Source organism: Bos indicus x Bos taurus, chromosome 20, assembly GCF_003369695.1.
Source record: "Bos indicus x Bos taurus breed Angus x Brahman F1 hybrid chromosome 20, Bos_hybrid_MaternalHap_v2.0, whole genome shotgun sequence".
Lineage (NCBI taxonomy): Eukaryota > Metazoa > Chordata > Mammalia > Artiodactyla > Bovidae > Bos > Bos indicus x Bos taurus.
The window spans coordinates 3,564,228-3,586,695 of record NC_040095.1 but is presented as its reverse complement, the minus strand read 5'-3'; the positions used below and the strand labels follow the sequence as shown (position 1 = coordinate 3,586,695).

Below are 22,468 nucleotides of genomic sequence, written 5' to 3'. Positions count from 1 at the left end.
AGAAGGATGATAAGTATTGGTGAGGTGTCTGAGCAATTAAGAATTTTAAAAACACTTAGCTTCGTGGCCATAGTTTATTCCTTTGTCCCCCAAGTAAGGATGATAAACCATTACAGACTGTAAATGGGACAGAGATGAGATCAGCGGTCTTGGGACCTGTGGAAGTACCAGAATACGCAGGACCAGAGGTCCAGTGTGACGCAGTGGAGAGGCCGATTGTTGCATGTGACGACCCCTGCGTTTGAATCCCATCACCTGCACCTGATATGTGGGCCCACGTTTTGGAGCCTCAGTTTCCTGATCAGTGTGGGAATAATACTAATACTTAATAGGATATTGTGAGGATTAAAGATACTGTACATAATATGCCTGGCATCTGGTAGGTAGTCTGAGGATGACAGTTTAAGGGGGGGAAAAAAAAAGTCCAGAGAGGCAGGAAACACCTGCTTCTCCAGGGGCAATGCGATTTACTGCCAGGAAGTTTTAATTATTCACCCACTGATTTCCGAATTGATTCATCCTGACATCATTTAGGTAGGTGTGTGTGCCACTCTGTTGGCATAACAAAATGTTGGACTTTGTGACCTGAGCGTTATTTTACTTCATTTTAGTCAGAATCTTTAGGTCAGTATATTCCAAGTTAAAGAAATCCAGTGACATGCTGTTGCTATCAGGAAAGAAAGTCTCTGACTTCAGGTTTTACAACTAGGTTTGTGACTAGGGAGGGGGAAGGGACAGCAGGGGTGGGTGGGGAAGAAAATTTCTTTGCAGCTGCTCTTTGAAATGCGTTTCTAAAATAATAAAAGTTTCTGTAATTGTATGATCTAAGCAGCTGTCTTGAAACTGGCTATAGTCAAGGGCATTGAACTGACATTACACATTTGAGTTTCATTTTGGTGCAGTGTTATTTACATACTGAGCTTTGAAATTTTGCCTTTTAATTGTTTTAATTTATTATTGAAAAATTTCCAGACCTTCATCTGGTGCATATAATTAGCACCAGCAGCACTTCTTCAGCACTGTGTGTGCAGTATTCTGGACTCATTTTCCGAGGCCATAATGTGTCCTCTTATTGCCTTGGGGAGGGGGGTGCTGTGGGAGATGGGGGAGTCTCAGCACTGTAGAGTAAATGAGAGCCAGACATTGGTACTTTAAGAAAATGCTTAGTTGTAACACCTCAGAGCACTTTTTAGCTTAGGCAAATGGGCCACCTTAGTCAGTAACCTCTTTGTTCTGAATAGTCTTAAAACCAGAAAGTTATAAAGTCTTCATGGCTCCTGGGAGTGGCTACTCCCAGGTGCCCAAATAGAGGTTGTGTGATTCCTGTTCTTTCAGTATTTAAGGAATATGAGATTTACTCCAAGCTATTAGGGAAGACTTAGCGACTTGCCAGGGAAGGCATGTCATGTTTTCTCCGCAGAAAATAACAAGGGAAGGGAATACTGCTTAGCTTCCTTAACCACTGATACCAGCTAAGGCAGTTTCTGCAAGAGGGAAGAAGAGAGACTGGTGTTTACCAAATGTCTGCTCTGTATCTGACTCCTGAATAACCTCTTCTTATTAACCTTCCCAACAGGGTTAGAAAGATCCTTCTCTATAAAATGAGGCTATTGATAGCCTATCTCAGAGGGTTATCATGCTGATTATAGGATATAATCCATTTTAAGCATTTAATATTACTCTTCTTTTATGGAAGACTGAGATCCAAAAAGGAAAACTGATTTGCTTCCACGAGGTTATATGGCTCTATAGCCAGTATATTTTCCAAGAGATTGAAACATGCTGCACCCTAAAAAGATGGAGTGAATTTAAAGTATTAACAAAAGGAAATAAATCCCCCGATTTCACTGAGCCGTTGCTAGATTGGACCAGTGGCATTTGAAAGAGTAGGAGGTATGTGTCTAATAATGAGTTTCCTTATGCAGAATCTTGCTGATCGCCCATAGGCAGGGGAACATCAGTGAGGACTAAAAGGGATATTGTTGCTATAAAGCAGAAGTTCCCAGTATGTAGGAATTATCTGGTGATAATTCTTAAGAACTGACTCATTGGAAAAAACCCTGATGCTAGGAAAGATTGAAGGCAGGAGGAGAAGGGGACAACAGAGGCTAAGATGGTTGGATGGCATCACTGACTCGATGGACATGGGTTTGAGCAAGCTCCGGGAGTTGGTGATGGACAGGGAGGCCTGGCTTGCTGCAGTCCATGGGGTCGCAAAGAGTCGGACACGACTGAGCAACTAAACTGAACTGAATTCTTAAGAAGATAGATTCCTGGGCCTACCATCTACATATTCTGACTCAGTTGGTGAGAATATTCAGAAATTATTTTTGCTACTATTGTTTCTCAAATCACTAGCCCTAAATGATTCAAGTATAACCACACAGGCTTCCTAGAACCAGCTCATAGACTACCCAGCCAGGTGGAAGGATTGGATGCAGCGTTCCCAGTTAATATTCAGACCATGAGGATGTGGCAGCCATTGAGGCCTGAAAAGACAGCATGTAATGTGTTCTTATCTATTTGTTTTCTCTCTCAGCAGAGGATTTGAGAGGCGTGTTGGTTAGGGGTGTGTTTATAACCAGTTAGCAGAGTTTGGTTAATAATTGGAATTAGCATAAACCTTAGTGACTGTGTGCTAATGTTAAGTGTAGAAACTAGAAGACAGACAGAGAAGTACCCCAGAATTAGGAAAATTGAAAAGAGTTAAGTTTATTAGGCCATGGGTGGAGACTCTGAAAATAAATATGATCAAAGAGGGTAGAGAGATTCTGAAATTTGAAGTTCAGATGAATAGTTTGTCAATCTTGTCAATGGAGAGACACAAGTAGAACCCCCTGTGATTCTCCATGAATTTCCCTCACTTTAAATACACTTAGATGGAAGAAAGGGGCCTGGAGATAACAGAATGGTAGCCTGAATCTTTGAGAATGGTATCAAAAAGTCCAAGCCCTGAATAATGTGAAATTGTCTAAAATGGTTACATAATTTGGGAGAGTTAAAAACAAAATAAAATAATCCACTATTTGGAGCAAGAGTGAGAAGAATGAAGGGACAGCGTACTTCGAATACATGGTGAAGTGGTGATAGGAAGAAACGGCATGTTTTCGCTCCTCGTTTAACTTATGCCTTTTTCTTTTGCCACTAAAAACCATGGCTTTAAAACTAGAAGGGTAGAAAAATTGTCCGAGAAAGAAAGAAGATATTTAGGAAACACACAGCTCCTGTAACAAGTAGACCTAGAGATGTTGTGTGCCAGGATAGTGACAGAACCTGAGGTGGTTTTTTTCAGAATTGTGAAACATTGAGAAATAATTGCAAACCAGTGGGCAGAGCTGCTGGGTGCGCTTGCGCACATACACCTCGTACAGCTGTGTTTGGTCGTCTCCTGCGCGACAGGACCCAGAGATGACTGAGGAGCCAGTTTCCTGGTTTTTAAGAACTAGAGAACTGGGAGACGGCGTATTTGGGAGATACTGGATTTTGAATTTGATGTTTCATTCTGGCCAAATTCTCAAATGGGTTATCAAAAGTTAGTTAGCTGTTGAAAAGACTATGTAGTATTATGTAAGCCTAGAAGGATATAGTGTACAGAATGTCAAAGGTCATTATCTCTTGAGCAGTGAGGTTTGGGGATTTAAAGATATTTTCTTACAGGCAAAGTTTTTCCAAAGTGAACATGGGTTGTGTATGTTTAAAAGGGACACAAAGCAGGTAGTGCCAACTTGTAAACAAAAAATTGCAATGCCAACTTTATGTAGTAAGCACCAGCAAGGTAACACAAAAAGTAACCATACCAAATTCACCTGATAATGTAAAGATGGCAGTGTCTTCATGGGGCAGTTTCCCCAAGTATCTTTGAGGACTGAATAGAGAGATGTGGGCTGGAAAATAGTATACAATCCAGATAATTATAGAACTGGTGGCTCAGGGTTGGTACTTTGTATTTAGTGAATGGATGTATAATAGCCTGAAGGGAAATATAGAATCATGGGTGCTGTCCTTGGTTCTGACCCATTTAGCATGTTTGCCAACAGCTTGGAATAAGACTTACTACATTTGCCCGTCATGCAGATCTGGTGTGGAATGTCCACACTTCTGGGTGACGGAATCAGAATTGTAGAGGCTGAATTCAAGGGTCAGATAAAGCTTTGAAAGTGAACTATAGTGAGGATAACTGTAGACTTCTGTGTGAATCTGCCCTCCCCTTTTAACCTAGCCATACCAATGCAGAATTAGGGGGAATTGTTTTTAATAGACATTTTATGGGGAGATGCGTAAGGTTTCAGTTCAGCTTCCTAACATCTTAGGAGTCTGCTGTGACATGGCTGTTAGATGAAGGCAGTGTAACCTTTGATTGCCTTATCTCTTGATATAATGACACGCACAAGAAAATACAGGGACCCCAGTGTAGCTAGTCTTCGTTATCAGATCATAACTCGAGTATTAGATCTAGTGTAGAGTGGAACCAGCATGTGAAGGGCATGTAAACCATAATCAACAGTGTAAATACTCAAGAGTGGGAAAAAACCTTAGTTTGTAAAGCATTTTTTATACATCATCTCATTATATTTTCAAAATAAGGCAAATTATTATTCTCATTTTATACAGATGAGGAAATTGAGGCTCTGAAAGTTTAATGTTTTACCTAGACCCTGTCAAGTTAGTGTGACTATACTGCTTCTGTTTATGGTGAAAAAAGAAAATATTAACCTTGAATGATGCATTGTTATCTTTAAAATCTTATCATAAAGTTTTGTTGATTCATACAGGTAATATGAGAAAGGATAGTTACTGGCCATTGCCATGTTACATGGTAAAGAAGACAAGGTGCAGGGATGTTTCAGTATTGTTTCAGTATTTGTTTCATGTCATAGAACTTCTTGGTGGTGAACCTAGACTTGAAATTGGAGTTTTCCGACTGTATGTTTAGTGTTCCCCCTGCAACGCAGAGGAGACCTGGGGAAAGCTTTATTTCTTGGGGCTGCAGAAGGACATGTCCAGAACCACAGGATGGGGGTGTGTAGGTGGCGACACTGTTGACCGCAGGGATCGTCTTGCCTTTGAGTGTCAGGCAAAGGCTGAATCTTGGTTGTCTTTGAAAGGATACTTGCATTGTGTAGGATTAAACCTCCTAAGGGTTAGAAGTTTTAGGATGTGGTTCATGGTTTTGAGGATTTTACCTGCATAAGAAAGAGGTGGAGAAAAGTGACTGACAAAAGTACAACTGAGTACTCTTGACTTAATTCTTGGATTGTTGTGTTTTTTTCATAAGCTTTTTCATATAAGTTAGTGTTCCACCTTTCTGTCTCCTTAGCCCCAGGGGATTCACATAGGTCATGAATTAATGGGATGATTTGTTATGAGAAGCAGTAAATCAAAGGGGAAAGAATGCAAACTTCGGAGGAAGAGATCAGAGTTCCACTCTTGACTTCACTATCCTCTAGTTGTGAAACCGTGAATCTTTTAACCTCTCTCTGCCTCATCTGTAAAATTCGGGGTGTCATTGCCCCATAAAGTTCTGTAAAAGAAAGTGAAAAAATAAATATTTTGTTAGAATATCTGACAAATATAGAACTGCCCAGGGTTGACTTTTACACCCAGGAACTGATAACATCAGTTGTTTTTTCTTAAAAAAACCAGAACAAAAAGAAGTGTGTATGTTTAGGTACTCATGTACATGTGTATCTGCAGAACTTCTGATATTACTCAAGTATGTTTCCTGGTTCAGGATTTCTTTATCCTCTTAGCTTTAAGGAAACGGTAGCTGGTACATTTCCATCTCCCTTTCTATTCCTTCATTGCTTTTTGTATTTTGTAGAGCAAGGCTTAGATCACATAGCAGAAAACATTCTTTCCTACCTGGATGCCAGATCTCTGTGTGCAGCAGAGCTGGTGTGTAAAGAATGGCAGCGAGTGATCTCTGAAGGAATGCTTTGGAAGAAGCTGATTGAACGAATGGTGCGCACTGATCCTCTGTGGAAGGGACTTTCAGAAAGAAGAGGGTGGTAAGTATTCAGGTTGCTCGTTCCCTTGAAAGACAGTTTCTTTGACCTAGGGTCAGTTTGAGTACTAAAAAATGTAGTTATAAATACTGGCTTACTGTGTTGGCCTATTTTAAACAAGTGGAGAAAGATGCATGGTCAAGAGTTGAGAGGAGGAAAGTTAAAGCTGTTAGAATAACCTCTTCTGAAATGCATATTTCCTTTATATTTATTAACTGTTGGATGTATTATACAGTTTGAGCAGTTTGACTTTTCAAAGCTCTATGTTTATGCTTTTCCTTTCACATTTTCCTTGGGCGTTGATACCATTACCAAGAGATAGATACAGAAAAGGGAGAGTCATGAGAAAGTCAGATAATGCCATTTTGCTGTTAGATATTGATCCTGGTTGAAGACGGGAGGTATACAACAGGCAGGATTTTTCAGAGACAACCCATCGTCTCTGAAATGCAGCTTTATAGCTCTGTACATGTCAGTAGTCTGGCCCAGTTAGCGCAGAGAAAGCGCCACAGCCAGGACACACAGGCGGTGGCATGAGTGGTGGCTAGGGCTGTGTTTCCTTTATAGGAAGAGATTTGATATGTACTAAGTTAGATTTTTCACAAAGCTACATTAGCCCTTTTTATTGAACTGTAGAATGAAAGGCTAGATTATTGTGTTGGGTATTCAGAAAATAAAAAGTTGGGATCATGTAAAGAACTGTAAGTTGAACTTAAGTCAAACGTGCACATTTAATTGTCAGAAATCCTGCTTTTGAACTGTTAAGGCTCAATGCAAATCAAAAGACTTGAAAGATACAACTTTGTAAGCACCATGTTTAAATAAAATTCACCCTTTTATGTGCAAAAATGTAACATCTGTTTGTTTTTATTTGCCAGGGATCAGTACCTGTTTAAAAACAGACCAACAGATGGCCCTCCCAATTCATTTTATAGGTCATTATACCCAAAGATTATCCAGGATATAGAGGTAATTTTATGATTTATCTTTTTTATGGGCTTAGTGTTCAGTTGATCTAAAAATCATAGAATGGGTCTTTTTTTTTTAAGGTGAAGTCTTAGAGCAAATATGTTACAATGTGTGATCTGCACATTACAGTGTGTAATTCTTCAGGTTGGATAGTCCCTTTTTGTATTAAAAAAAAAAGTCTTAACTTTTCTAAAATGTGAAATGCTTTTGCAAGGCTGCCAGTTAATTGAAACCTTAATCCAAAATTACCTTTTTAATTTGATGAAATTTCCAAAATCCAAGGCCCAGTTTTTCAGGTAAACGTAGTTTCACCTTTTTGAGCCACCTCTGGAGAACCAGGGAAGGCACAGTCTCAGTTTCCTCTGTAAATTTCCCATGCTTTTTCATTAAAAGGCTTCAAATATGATTCTAAGCAATAGTTAAGTGGCTTTTATGGAGCAAATTACACTCGTGGACCATTTTGGATTTGAGTGCAACTTCCCCAGACCAGTAAAACTCTGTGAACTTGATGAGAGACATTGGAGATGTTTGATATTGTTCATGTGTTCTAATTAGTTCGGTTTTATTATTTAGCCCTTTTCCTTGAACCAGGAAAGACATGCACAGGCATTTCTCATTAACTCTTTCACATGTGTTCTTGGCAGGTCTTGGTTACTTCACTATTTCCTCCTTGGCGAAAAAAGTTCAACCTTTGCTAGGCAGTGCTGTATCACCCATAAAGTTATACTCGGCTTCCCAAATGTGAAGTAATCCTCACCCCCAGGTGATAGGCATAAAAGTTATTGTGCCAAAATTCATTAATAGAGAAACATGTGCTTTTTGTAGCCGCCCACTTCTTTTTAAGGCAGATGTGATGTGAACTAATGGAACTGTTTGGTTAATGGTAAATCTGAATGTGACTGAATATCATTATTTCAAATGCAAGCTGTTGTCTTGAGTATTCTGTTCCCTAAAATGAGCTGTAAAGTAACTTTTTAGGGAAGTAAAAGCTTTAAGTGAGTTAAAGCTTTTGCCAGACACATCCTAAAATTTAGGAATTAATTGATTTACTGACAGTTCAAAGCTTAGAATAAATTGCTCCGACAGTGTTAGTAACTGAGACATAGTGTTAGCTTGGACCTTAAATTGGTGTGTGTGTTTCAGGTAAGAGAGATTGTCTTTTACCCCTGTGTAGTTTTACTAAGACTGCTTATGCGTATATCTTAGAAACTATTTTACTTTTTACTTTTTTCCTCCCAACTATTCTTTATAACATATCTCCAAATTTCCTTGAATAATTTTTAGCAAGTCCTTCATTATAAGAAGGGTGATGTCTAAGATCAATCATTAATAAATAGGAACTCTGCAAGGACTTTGATCAGGTTGAAGATTTGGTGACATAGATTATTTTAATTCTCATGAGTATTGTCATAACCTACAGTATGAATTCAGTTTTCTGTGGCATGACAGTATGTGACACCACCTAACATAACCATTTCCTCAGGCTAAAATAACATTTTAAAGTTAGTGGAGGAGGCAGATGTGAGGGAAAACGGAGCTATAGGGCAAAACCCCTACATCACGGTGGTCTACCCAGTGGTTCTTAGAGTGTGGTTGAGGAAAACCCACTGGTAGGCCACAAGAGTCTCCTCCAGATTTTTGTGGGCTAGATCTCTTAATGTAAGGGTTGGTGTTTTATACTTTGGTACATTCACTCATAGTAATAATAATAAAAATAATGTACTACGTATGGAGTGATTACTTGTCAGAGATACTTTAAGCGTTATATAATGCATTTTCTCATTTTACACTCTGGACAGTGCTTGAAAGGGTAAGCCCTGTCCTGATTTAAAGCTGAGGAATCTGAGGCTTACCCAGATTAAATAGCTTGCCCATGATCACACAGGCAGTGGGTAGTTGAGTCTGATCAACCTTACGTTCTTCTGCACTCAGTACGGCTTTTTTTACACTAGAGATCAGTGGTACTTCATCAAAGTAGAGTTCTTTACCTCTCCTTTATAAGTGTGTTTTATCTTCTCCTGGGTGGACACGCAAAGTAAAGAGTTGTTTCAGTGATGCCTGGATCAAACAAATGGGAGACTCACAGGCTTGGCTGTTACCACGTGGCTGGTATAAAGCCCTCACAAGCAAACTATAATAATTATAGGTACTCTCTTCTGAGCCCTTGCAGTATACTCATGAACTGTGTTGTGTGATTTATATAGATTATGGATTGCTTGTAATTCTCACAAGATACCATCTACACACAACCTTAGAGTCGGTTTTTTTTCCCACATACTCTGCAGGGTTGCCAGTTCACAGCCCCTTTTGCTTTCTCTCCTTCTGCTTTCTCTCCTTCTTGCTCTGCCTTGACAGTTCTAGCTCATGTGCTGGCTCCTGTCATCTGTGCATCCCCATATTTGGCTCTGACAAGCAGATGACCTTGCCCTTCCGCACTGACCCAAGAGGAATTGGCTAATTTTTAAGAAGAGTAGGGAACCTGGCTTAGTGTAGCCAAGCCTTATTATTCAGGAAATGAGAATATAAGAAATGAAGCCTGGAGAGAATAAGAATTCTTAGCTTTCTGCAAAGTTTCATCTCTCATGGGTATTCTTGCCACACACATGCGTGTGCGCGCGCGCGTGCACACATATACACACACACACACACACACACACACGGGTAGAAGGGAAAAGGGGAAGGGGGTAGGGTGGGAGGGAGAGAGTTTAGAGATCCTCTGAATTGAGAAGGAATTCCTGGAAAACCTGAGGCACAGTCCTAAAAGAAACAACCATATTGCCATTGCTTTCTAGAGTCTTAATTGTTACCATCATCATCATTATTAATAGTGAGCTTACTGTTAGGTACTTTGCCACAGTGATTTAATTCATCTCTCAAATTGTCAGAACCAAAATTTTTAGTCCAAAACCCTTTTTGTCCTACCATGCCCTTAGGCGTTCCTCGACAGGGAGATGGGAGTTGTTATAGTAGGCTCAATCAGTCAGAGTTCTGATGTCCTGAACTTGGATTTTTCTCTTTGTCATCTCAGAGTAGTGACAAACTCTTTCATGTAGAATGCTTTTTTTCCTTTTTTTTTTTTTTAATTCTCTGGATTAAAGCCTTTGAAGCCCTCTCCTTGGAACAGACCACTAGTAAAATGATGGTGTGTTGTATCGCACCTTTTAATAAACCACATTTTATTCAGGGAAAGTGGGGAGCTTTTTTGTGGTTTGCAGACTTGATATTAACATTGTCCTAACCAGAAAATGCCGAAACTTGCCCACCCACCCAGTTGTGTTTAGGCTTCTAAAAATAATGTTATTCCTTCATACTCAGACATCTGTTTTCACTCTATTGCCAATTTAAATGCTGCTGTATACTCTGTGTATCATGGCTACTTTCCCAGTTATTTTGAAAATTTGCACAGGGTAAGGGGATTTTAAAAGTTCTCAAAAACATGAAATATTCCTCTACAGTAGCCATACCACAGGATGTCCAAGTGAAAGGCAGGTATCTGCATCATTAAAAAGGTGCACCTGTGTATGCCCTGTATTCCTGCTGCTGACATTAAGGTAATTGTTGAATTGCATTTGAAGGCTGAACCCCTTCCTGGGAATGGTTTGGGAGGGCTCCGGCTGATCAGCGTTGAAGATCAGCCTAGACCGAGACAGCAGTTCCTAGCAATTTGGTGAGATTTTTTCTGGTCACTGCCTACTCCTTTGGCCATTGTTCTCTACAAAGCGGAAGAGCATCGCTGGTGCCATCTGTAGGCCCTGTGCTAAACACCTTACACACGTAATCTCATTTGATCCTTCCAGTAGGTTTGAGAAAGTATATAGTTTCCATTTTTACAGAAGAGGAAAAACTGCAGCTCAAATAGTCCCAAGTCATTTGCCAAAACTGCTAATTGACCTAGGTATTTTCTGCCACAGTGGGCTGCCTTCCATTTTAAAAGGTCTGTTTTTTTCTGAAAAAGACCTGGCTTATATAAGCATTCTAATAAGAGTTGAGGTCGTCACATATAGTGGTAGGTAGTATTTTGGGCAGGCACAGTCAGCAGGAAGTGCTGCTTTCTTTTGTGGGTGGCCTTGAGACTTGAGAAGAGTGAGGTCTTAGGAGTTACACAGGGTTGGTGTGCAACGGAGCAGTCCGCTGCCGGCTCTGCTGTAGCGTCCCTTTCCTGGCATTTTGAAACAAGCTGCTTTTGTTTTGGGATTCAGGAACCTAGTAATTTTTAAAATAGCCCTAGATGGGAACTTCCTAAAAGGACCATCAAAAATTATTTGGTAAGATTTTTCTTTTAAAATTTGGAAATATATTCTAGAAAATTAGGCTCCTCCTCAGTTTGAGAAGCTAAGCTATTTCCTAACATCTACTTGACTTAGAATGAAAGCAGAGCTTTTGAGAGATTCTAGCAGAGCTTTTGAGAGATTCTGGCCTCTGGCTCTTGTTTGAGAGTTGGAGCTACAGGTCTGGGTTGGCCTTTTATGTTGGGTAGTATTCTTTGTCCAGACATCTCAGGGGATGGGGGTACTACCACAGGCGGATCGTGTTGCCGTACCCAGCTTCTCTCTGCTGTGTCCTCAGGACTTGAAGTACAGTAATAGTCTATAACCAAGTCACTGGGTTCTAGAAAACATTTTAGAGTCGTGGGAGGGCATGTAGGAAATTCTTTTGAGGATTCCCATACCAAAGTTAAAACAAAATTTTTTTTCCCCAAAAAATAGGGATAGTAAATGTGCTTTTTCTATTCATTGAAATATAGGGTAGCAAAGCTATTTACTGATTCAATAATATTTTAAAGCAATTGTGTATGTTTTAAAACTAAGAATGGTGATTTGAATTTTAAAAATAATACCAAATATATTGAGAAGACAGGTTATGTATTCATCTTTGAAATACTTCGGGTTTATATGGAGTCACATTCAGTAGCAACTTTCTGGGCCCCAAGAGTGTAGCCTGAATACTGGTAACCACTGCCAGGAGTCATTGGTCATGAATAAGACTTGTTACCAGTAGGTCTGCCTTCTAAGTCAGAATTTTCCTGGTGTGCTTAGCATGCTGAAGTGGCTTAGTCACTCTCTAAAAATATAGCATTTCTCTAAATGGTTCCCAGCACTGAGTTCAATTTCAGAGATTCTTTATTGTCTGGATCCCTTTTTATAAAGTTGCTTACACAGGTCTTTCGTCTACCTTGATAGCAGTAGACATAGTGCAATAAATTTTTTTTTGTTTTTGAAATGTGGCTTTATGTCTGGCATTTTATAGACGCACTAGAGATGATGATGATGGCTAAGAAGCTCTAATTTGGTAGCAGATGGACAGATGAACTATTTCTTGCTCTTGGGACCTCCATGGCACCTCTTTGCATCCCCCTGGTTGTTGGAAATATGTGATCCTGCCCTCTCTCAAGGCCATGTATGGGAGCTCTGAGAACAGGGCGTGCATTTCCAGGCTTCCTGTGCTAAGTACGGAGGCCAAAAATGAGAAGGCATTTTCTTTTTAAGTATAAATGTATCCGTATCTCCAATGCTCAATTTCTTTTTCTGTAAAATGAGAATAATAATTTTGGCTTCAGACTCATGATGATCAAATGAATATTATAAGCTGTATAAAACACGTGGCATAGTATTATGGAAACATGGCACCTGCATATAACATTCAGTAAATTGTAACATTTTAGAGCATACAGAAGCTGTTGCCTTCAAAATAAGAAATGTGGTTTGTTAGATGTCAGAAGAACCAGTAATTAAGTGCTTAACTTTGTGAATAACCATGAGATTTATCTCCTTTCTTCACTTAAGCAATTAATTAAGCTTTTAACTACTCAGATGAGTATTTTGAACTAGTATAACCAATTATTGTAGTCCCTATTGTCCCCTGATTTCAAGAATCAGGAATTTATACTTTGGTTGTCCTTAGTGGAAACACTGTGTCTTTTGATGCTGAAAATCCCTGACATCCACTGCCAGAGATAGGCCTAGTGTTCTGGGCATGGCCCACCTCCTCATTAAACTTTGCCCACTGGTCTCAGGCCATAGCACTATATGAGACCCTTTAAGTCCTGCAGCACTTAGTTTTAATCACTTGTTTGACTCTGATACTTTATGTGGAGTTGTTACTGATCTAAGTTCTGTGTTCATTGCCTCTATACTTTGTGGACATGGCATATTTTAAAAGAAAAACCATAGGCTCCGAGTCAGGAAGGAACTGGGTGTGGTTTCCAGCTCATCCAGTTACTAGTTTTGTGGCCCCAGGCAAGTTAAACTCCTTGTTTGTAAAAGGGAAGTAAGGAGAACTTCCTTCCAAGGTAGATGCATGGATCATTGAACCAAATAAACATGATTTAGTGTGTATCCAGCTATGCTTCCTGTCAATCTTTTCATCCCCTTGCCTGGCACAGTCGGTCAGTCAGTACCTGGAGTATCCAACATCTCAGTAAGTGTTGAATGAATGATGAAAGAATGAAAATCAGGACTGGAATGTGCCATTCTTCCTCTGAAGGAGCTTCAGTCTGTGGAAGATTAGAAATGGATGACACAGTTCTTTCTGTAGTAGTCGGCATGTGGTATTTTCAGTGTGTTTTCTCACTAATCAAGACAGTGTTTTGCATAGATACACAGGTTGTTAGTATATACTTATGTTAGTGGTGGTCTTCTGCCAAATATTTTAAGTGGCATTAAAGAATGATCCAGTGAGTTACTATTTGTTTGTATGTTTTGGGTTCAAATAGCATTGTTTAAGCATATTGAATTGTATCTAGGCCATTTTTTCCAAACCCAACCCACACTCATTGGAAATCTTGTGATAGTTGCCAGATGAGCAGTGAACGCTTGAGGAAAAATACTGCTGGGCTAATGTCTTACTTGGAAAAGAGTTTAATTCCTATCCACAGACAGCTATCAGACCAAGATGGAGTATCCCTGGTGTGCTGTTTGTGAAGTGCAAAGACTGCACCCTGATAGAACAGTTGACTGACGGAAGCTCACCTGTCGCCCCCTTTCCCCAGACTATAGAGTCTAACTGGCGGTGTGGGCGGCACAACCTGCAGCGGATTCAGTGTCGCTCTGAGAACAGCAAAGGCGTCTACTGCTTACAGTATGACGACGAGAAAATTATCAGCGGCCTGCGAGACAATTCCATTAAGGTAAATGACTGTATTTTGTGTGTGTTATTTTTAGAACTGTGGTTACATGTTAGACACTAGATGTAACAGTCTCTTCATTTCCTCCTGATTGGTTTTTGTCTGTTTCACTCAACCTTGGCAGCTGTCTGCACTCTACTAACAGCAGACCCCTGGATCCTCTCACGGCTTTCCCTTCCCGAAGCACATTCACTTCTGTATTCTGTATGTAGGTGCAAGTGGGCAATACCTCAGTGTCACAGGGCTCCTGGGTACTTTGCTAGCTGGTGAAAGTGTTGCTAACATGCACATAAATCAAGAGTCATTACCTTTTATGGATTCTGTGAAAGGCTAAGTTGATAACACGAAAGAGCAATTTATGTTGTTTTTATCCACTTTTCAGTAGTAGATAAACTGGATAATTTCTTTGTGTTTAATGTTTAATGGCTCTAACATGTTTTTTCATATTGTTTGTAGCTTATTTTCTCATATTTAAGAAAATGTGTGATTTTTAGATTTTTGGTTATAATTTACATATGCTCTTTCGGTGTAAAGTTCTGTGAGTTTTGATAAGCACAGATAGTTGTGCAGCCGTAACAGTGATCAGGACCCAGAACAGCTCTGCCGTCCCCCAGACTCTTTGCCCTGCTTCTTTGTGTTTACCTGTTTGGTTCCTCAGGCGCTGACAACTACGGATGTTTTTTTTTCTGTCCCTATAATTTTGCCTTCTTGAGAATGTCCTGTAAATGGACTCACATAGTAAAACCGTTTGAGTCTAGGTTTCTATACTTAGCATTGTGCATTTGAGATTCTGCTACACTGTCGCATTTGACGACAGTTGACTCCTTATTACTGCTGGGTAGCACTCCTCTTTACGGCTACACCACGGTGTGTTTATCCGTTTACCTATTTGTGTTTATGGTTCTTCACAATTATCAATAGAGAGAGCCACTATGAACATATGCATGCATGTTTTTGTGAGAACATACTATCCTAATTTGCATTGGCCATTTGTAGTTCACTTTAGGAACACTGCAAATTATGATAGTATTTTTACAAGGGAAGAAAGAGGTGAAAGTGCTAATCAGTCACTCAGTCGTGTCTGACTCTTTGTGACCTCGTGGATTGTAGCCCGCCAGGCTCCTCCATCCGTGGAATTCCCCAGGTAAGGGAGTGGGTAGCCATTCCCTTTTCCAGGAGATCTTCCTGACCCAGGAATCGAACCCAGGTCTCCTGCATTGCAGGCAGATTCTTTACAATCTGAACCACCAGGGAAGCCCCAAGAAATAGGTCCACAAGAATCTATTTTTAACAATACAGTCTTTGAAGAAAATCACTTCCCATCGTTCCCATTATTTGTGAACAGTCTCAAAAACTTGGAAACCACTGGAAAGATCAAAAGAAGGGAGAAAAACAACACTCAGAGTATAGAGCCAACTGTCACCATTTTACTTCCTTTTAATCTTTGCTTTAAAACATACTTAGTATTTATGTCACTACGTGGATGACTTTTAGTCTGGTTTTTCGAAAAACATAACTTAATAAAACAGTGTATTTTCTCATTAAAAACTCTCCATAATTTACTGTGAAATTTTTTGTAAGATGCTGAACATTTTTCATTTTAAATTTTTCGTAAACAATGTCATGGGTTAAAGGGTGTGCGTTCTTAAAGACTCTTAATAGATACTGTCATATTGTTTTCCAGAGGGTGAGCCAACTCTTTTTGCAGAGTTTATTTAAAAATTCTCTTTATAAGGCTGCTGAGTATAATGGACACAGTAGTAACGGGGACAGAGTCAACAGAATGGTCCATCTGTCGTGGAAGTCGTTCAGTACTGCCTCTTCCCCCTCGTCATTTACCACCTGTTGGATGTTCATTGCTCTTATGTACTGGAACACAGCTTTGTCTTGTTTTATGATTCAGAAAATAAGGTGAGATAAGAACATGTATCAGAATGTGATATACTAAATTACTGTTTGTGGTTGATCTTGTCTCAATAGATTTGGGATAAAACCAGCTTGGAATGTTTGAAAGTGTTAACGGGCCACACTGGCTCTGTCCTTTGTCTCCAGTATGATGAACGTGTCATTGTGACTGGCTCTTCGGACTCCACAGTGAGGTGAGGATATGGCTTCACTAGTCTGAACTTGTATACCTTCCATGAGAAGACTGAGGTTCATACCTTCTTCTGCAATAAAGTACACACATACCGTGTATATGTTTTTGTATGCTCTATTTAAAAACCACTTTTGGTGTAGCTGCATTAGAGCAAAATAGATAGGAGAGCTAACTTTGTTAAGCAGGTCCTATTCCCATTACCATACGTTACAGAGATGGCACCTGCTTTCCTGTAAAAGCACATTACCTCGTATCAAGCTAGCTTTTCCCCGGAGACCATGCTCCAGAGGGTAGAGGAAGGAGGTGGGGTGTTGTAGGAGTGTGATGGGTAGTAACCTATGGATACTAGAAAGAATCAGAGACAGCTATTTGCAGCACTCTTAATAATGTGCCAAATAATGTGCCAGATATTTTGTATGATGTTTTCCTGTTGAATTCTCACAGAAACCTTTCCAAATAGGTAAATAGTATCTTCTTTTATATAGGTGTAGTTTTGGGAAACTGAGGCCAGAGAGGCAAATAATTTACACACATAGTTAATTTTGAGCCTTGCGTTTTGTCATTCAAGACTGTGTTGATATGTAGCTTTTCCAGTAGTGGAGACTCCAGTTCTCAGATGCTGTCACAAGGCCCAGGTGATGAAGACAGAAGTGGCAGTGTTCTGTAGTAGAAGGGAAGCTAAGATTGCTGGTTGGGATTGAGAGTAGAAAGGAAACCTTACTTGGATCTACTCCTAAACCCCTGGGACAAGGACATTTTTCACTCCAAATAGTTTTGGATTTTGGTATAGTGATGAGTTCACCAGAGCCTAGAGATAATACGGTACAGCCTCAGCTGGACTGCTGGTAGCTGGAGAAAGGCCTGCCGTGTGGAGGAAAGGAAATGCCTCTCCTAGGGTGAGTCAGAGACTTGAAGAGGGTTGTTTTACAGGCACACCTAAGAGATAGAGATAGTCACCAGCACGCCTATATCCTTTGCCTGACTCAGGGCTTCAGGCTGCTCCTGCTGACACAGATCATGTCTCAGCTCCAGAAGTGTGAATCTTCCTCCTCTCCTCCACGTGAACTTGTACCCTTAGGAGTTTGGGGTTACAGAAAAGTTATGATGTGACGGATTGCCCCTAAGAACCCAAGGAGCTGGAGACACTGACTTTGTCCATAAAGTGGTCGGGTAAACAGACTGGTGTGTAATTGAGGAGACACCATGACTTACAGTCTCCAGTTTGCAGTGGATACATAATAGACTCAGAAGCTTTCCAAAGGTCATAAAGAACCTCATGCTTGAAACCCAGCCACCAGGCCATCTTCTCTGTCATCTTGGGCTCATTGCAAAGCCCAATGATTTCTTGAATCATTTTTTTGTCACCAACACAAGCCTGCAAACACCATCCCTGAATACCTGGGCAGAATTGACCTTTTTGAAACCATCTGCACATTTCTTTGCAGATAGAAAAATTGCTTCCGGGGGCTCCTTTTAAGCAGGTCCCAGTCACCAAATACGTGTGAAGTCCACACTTCCCCCTCCTGCTGTTAGGGTTAGTACTAACAGTGGGCCCAGAGCACAGACTCTGGAGTCTTTTCCTGGTTGTCTCAGTAATTAAGCATTGTGCTCTTCTGTTCTGCTCTAGAGTCTGGGATGTGAACACAGGCGAAGTTCTGAACACGTTGATCCACCACAACGAGGCCGTGCTCCACTTGCGCTTCAGCAACGGGCTGATGGTGACCTGCTCCAAGGACCGCTCCATCGCCGTGTGGGACATGGCCTCTGCCACCGACATCACTCTGCGCCGGGTCCTTGTCGGCCACCGGGCTGCAGTCAACGTCGTGGACTTTGACGACAAGTACATAGTGTCCGCCTCTGGGGACAGGACCATCAAAGTGAGTGTGTCCACAGTCAGAACTCTGTTTATTCCCATCCCTTCTGCACATAGAGAAAGCCGCTGTGGCTTATACCAGCCTCACATCTGGCAAGATCTCGATTCTCCTCCATTTGTGCTTGTGAGACGTCAAGGCACGCTCAGTCTTTGTTTCTAGAGTCATAGGCAAGGTCTGAGAAGAGGGTCACTGGCAGTCCTCTGTCTCATGAAAGGAGATTGTTACTGCTGATGGCCTTTTCATGGGAAGAGAACTCCCTGCGGGACGTGTGTCGTGCGTGGATGCTTCCCATCACTGCCTCACACCGCCCTCTTAGCACTCTTGTTGAGCCACGTGTTACAGATGGGCTGGGCTGGAGACCACCACACAGCTAGTCAGTGGCAGAGCTGAAGTTTGATTTATTCACCTAACCTTGAGAGCCTGACGTATCATCAACCTTGGGCTTGGTGCTGAAGATGCAGTGTTGGGCAAGACACGCCCCTGCCTCCAAGGAGCTCAGCATGTGGTGTGAGGCAGACGTGATAAGCAGCGGTCCTGGGTGATCCATCGGACGTGGTGAATGCAGTGCTGATTCCAGTACCTTGTGAACCTTAAAACGTTTAGCTTTCCTTTTATTCTTACAGCAGCCTTATTGAGATATAATTCACATACCATAAGATTTATTATTTTAAAGCATACCATTCAGTGATTTAGTATATTCATAGTGGTGTTTGACTCTCACTAGTTTCAGAATATTTTCATCACTCTCCGTAAAAACCTCATGCCTGTTAGCAGTCAACTGCTATTCTCTTCCTCTGATCCCTGGTAATCTACTTTCTGTCTGTGGATCTGCCTATTTTAGATGTTTAAGGTAAATGTCACCGTATATTACGTGTGGCTTTTTGTGCCTGGCCTCTTTCACTGCGTGTAGTATTTTCAGGGTTCATCCATGTACTTTGCAGCATGCATCAGTGCTTCACCCCTTGTGATGACTAAATGAAATTCTGTGTGTGGATGGTCCACATTTTTATTCATTCATTGGTTCATGAATATTTTGATTGTTTACGCATTCTATCTATTATAAATAATGCTGCCATAAATATTTGTGTACAGATTTTTTGCAAGTACATATATTTTTAATTGTCTTGGGATGGTAACTGTGTTGAACATTTTGAGGAATTGTCAAACTGTTTTCCAAAATGACTGCATCAGAAGCCTTCCTTTTATGACCTATACTGGCCAGCATTCTAGTATCTAGTTCCACACATCAAGACTAGATTCCATCAAACTTCAGATTGGATAGCCTGGAAGCTGAAAAACTAGGATTTGTGGCAACTCACTCATCACTCAATCAGACCAATTTGTGCAAGACCCGTGTCTGCAAGCCAAGAGGGTTTGGGCCCTATTATAAAACAGATTGCATAATATCAGCCCAGATATTTCGCCACGTCCTCACTAACACTTGTGCGTGTGTATGTGTGTGTCTTTTTATCATAGCCATCCTAGAAGGTGTTTAGTAGTAGTATATCTGCAGTTTTGCTTTCCATTTTCCTAATGACTAATGATGTTGAGCATCTGTTCATGGACTTATTGACCATTTTTATAAGTTCTTTGAAGAAACATCTACTTAAATCTTTTGCTCATTTCAAAGCTTAGATTATTTGTCTTTTTATTATTCAGTTGCAAAAGTTCTTTGCATATTCTGGTTACAAGTCCCTTATCAGATAAAGTTTAAAATTTTTTAATTTATTTTATTTTTTGGCTATGGGGGCAGTCTTGGTTGCTGCACGTGGAGTTTCTCTAGTTGCCATAAGCAGGAGCTACTCTTTGTTGCGTTGCACAGGCTTCTTATTGTGGTGGCTGCTCTCGTTGCAGAGCACAGGCTCTGGTGCACGGGCCGTGTCGCTCCGTGGGCCGTGGGGTGTTCCCCAACCAACGATCAGGGCGGTGTCCCTTGCATTGCAAGGTGGATTCTTAACCACTGGAAGAAAGTGGAAGCAGGGAAGCCCATGTTTTCACTTTCTTGATAGCGTCCTTTGAAACACTTTTAACTTTGATGAAATTCAGTTTACCAATTTGTTGTTGTTACTTGTACTTTTACTGTCATATCTGAGAAGTTGCCTAGCACAAGGCCACAGAGATTTACTCTTGTTTCTTCTGAGGGTTATAGTTTCAGTTCCTTCATTTAGGTCGTTGATCCATGATGAAGTAAATTTTTGGATACGGTGTGACATGGGGATTCCACTTCACCCTTTTGCCTCTGGATAGCTAGTCGTCCCGTTCAACTGCAGATGCAGCTAATAAAATAGTTCAGGGCACATTGGCTGCTTTGCATCTCATTTGGCCTGTGTTAAGTGTGTTTGTGGACATCTGAGTCTTGCAGACAGCTTCACAAAAGGGGGATTGTTTATTTCACATACATAATATTAGCAGTGGTGTGTCAAAACAAATGGAGCTGTTTGAGAAACTGCTGGAAAAGAGGAGAATGTGAAAGGTGAAGCCTTTTCACATCAGTTACATTGGGTTTGACATGTCAGCTGGCGTAAAAACATAAAATCTGGCCCAAACCCTTCCCTGTAGGCAAATGGATGTTGGAAGCCTCCAGGAGAAGTTCTCTTTGAGAAGATCTCAAGGTTTGGAGACTCCACAGCTCCCTCATTCCAGTTCTGTCCCTCCACAGCTGAGAGAATGTAATGCTGTCCAGTCTGTTCCCCAGCCCCCACAGCATATTTCCTAATCAAGTGTTTTGGTCGTTCTTAGCAGCTCTGCTTGTGTTTTAAGGTATCTTGTCGAGAGCTTTTCTGCATCCATTCTTGACAGTATTGCTAATTGCCTGCAGGTCTGGAGCACGAGCACCTGTGAGTTTGTCCGCACTCTGAACGGGCACAAGCGTGGCATTGCCTGCCTCCAGTACCGGGACCGGCTGGTTGTCAGTGGGTCATCAGACAATACCATAAGGTGGGTGGAAGCGGCTGTGCCGAGCCGGTGGGCTCACGTCTCTCAGTCCTGATGCTCAGCAGACTTGGTTTGGGGGCTGCTTCTGATAAGCAAGCTTCAGGTATTTTTCTACGTGTATCTGGCTCTGCGTACTAAAGTGGGCGGATTGTGTATGTCCTGGGTGTTCCTGCAAGACTCCCCAGTGCACAGGGTTTTACAGCCTCACCTCCACCCAAAATCGCTTACGGCCCAAATGCCTCAGAACAGAGCATGCTCCCGCCTGATGCCCTGCTTCCCTCACCTGTGAGCTCCTGCCTCTCTCCCCAGCAGATGGGAGTGTCATCAATTCCTGCTTAGTCGTTTATCTCCCTTTTTTCTCCCCAAGGTTCGTTGTTCTTTCTTTCTAATAAATATGCCTATCCTTAAATACTTTTTATTGTATTAAAAACTTTCCTCAAATATCTACTTAATTATCCCAGGTCTTTTTTCCACCATCCCAACATCTGCTAGTAAGTTTTATAAACAAATTGGCTGTTTGAGCAAAATACGGATTCGGTTCAAGATTATTTTTTAAAAAAAGAATGAAAGCAGATACAATATAGCTATAACTGCCAAGAGTTTTCTTTACCATTTTAAATGTGAAGATATCATAAAAGTCCGTTGAGAATTTGAATCTTCGTTCTGTTGCATTCTCTGTGCTTTGCATTATGTAATGTTTCAGCAATAAACAATCTATAACTTCCTCATTGGAATCTCTTAGCTTTTGCAAAATAATAATGTGCATTGCTGTCTAGTTTAAGGAAGGGAACCTCTGGAGTCATAGGGGCAGTGCTGACTGGCTGTCTTCACAGTAGATTAGGAAGCCACCCTCACTGATGGTGGAGAGCTGTTGCTTAGGATAGAATAGTCATTGGATGTGTGACAGGAGCTACTGGGCTCTACTGCTGGAGGCTAAGAAAACAGCAGTATAGATTTGCTAGCTTTGTTTGTGCATATTAGTTTACTGTGATTTCTTTTTTGCAAATAATGTAGACATATCAATGATAATAGAAAAAAAACTCTATTTCCAGAATTGCTACATAAATCGTATAGAGAAAAGGGCTGTATGTAGTCAGTGGGTTCGTGTTTCTAAGACATGGACCCAGTAAGAGATCCCCGCTGTGCTCTGGGTAGCCCGAGGTTGCAGTCTGTCATAGGAAGGGGATGTCCGTAAGCTAATTGGGAGATGAGACCACCAGCTGGTCCACTGGTCCTAATCACAGCGGGCCTCATGGCCTCCAGGCTCCAAGTGCCTGGCTTGGAAGCCTACCCCCTGGGCCATCTCTCTCATCTCCCCTACACCCATATGCCTCTTCTTTACAGCCTACAATCCTCATCTCCCTCAGAAAAATCCTTCCCAGATCATTTGACTCCTTGGTTTCATCCATTCAGACTTTACTAGAATGCCTGGGAACTAAATATAATTGATATTTCTTGTTTGTTG

At 41.0% G+C, this 22,468-nt stretch overlaps 1 protein-coding gene across 9 annotated transcripts in view; it reads left to right on the top strand.

Annotated features, from left to right (window-relative positions):
- Window positions 1-22,468, top strand: part of FBXW11 (F-box and WD repeat domain containing 11) — a 131,621-nt gene that overhangs the window by 97,405 nt on the left and 11,748 nt on the right. For all 9 annotated transcript variants that reach the window (XM_027520518.1, XM_027520524.1, XM_027520519.1 and 6 more), the window contains 6 exons: window positions 5,822-6,008; window positions 6,884-6,974; window positions 13,963-14,100; window positions 16,078-16,196; window positions 17,823-18,072; window positions 20,888-21,006. In XM_027520518.1, the coding sequence (XP_027376319.1) occupies window positions 5,822-6,008; window positions 6,884-6,974; window positions 13,963-14,100; window positions 16,078-16,196; window positions 17,823-18,072; window positions 20,888-21,006 (904 nt within the window). The remainder of the gene's footprint in view (window positions 1-5,821; window positions 6,009-6,883; window positions 6,975-13,962; window positions 14,101-16,077; window positions 16,197-17,822; window positions 18,073-20,887; window positions 21,007-22,468) is intronic.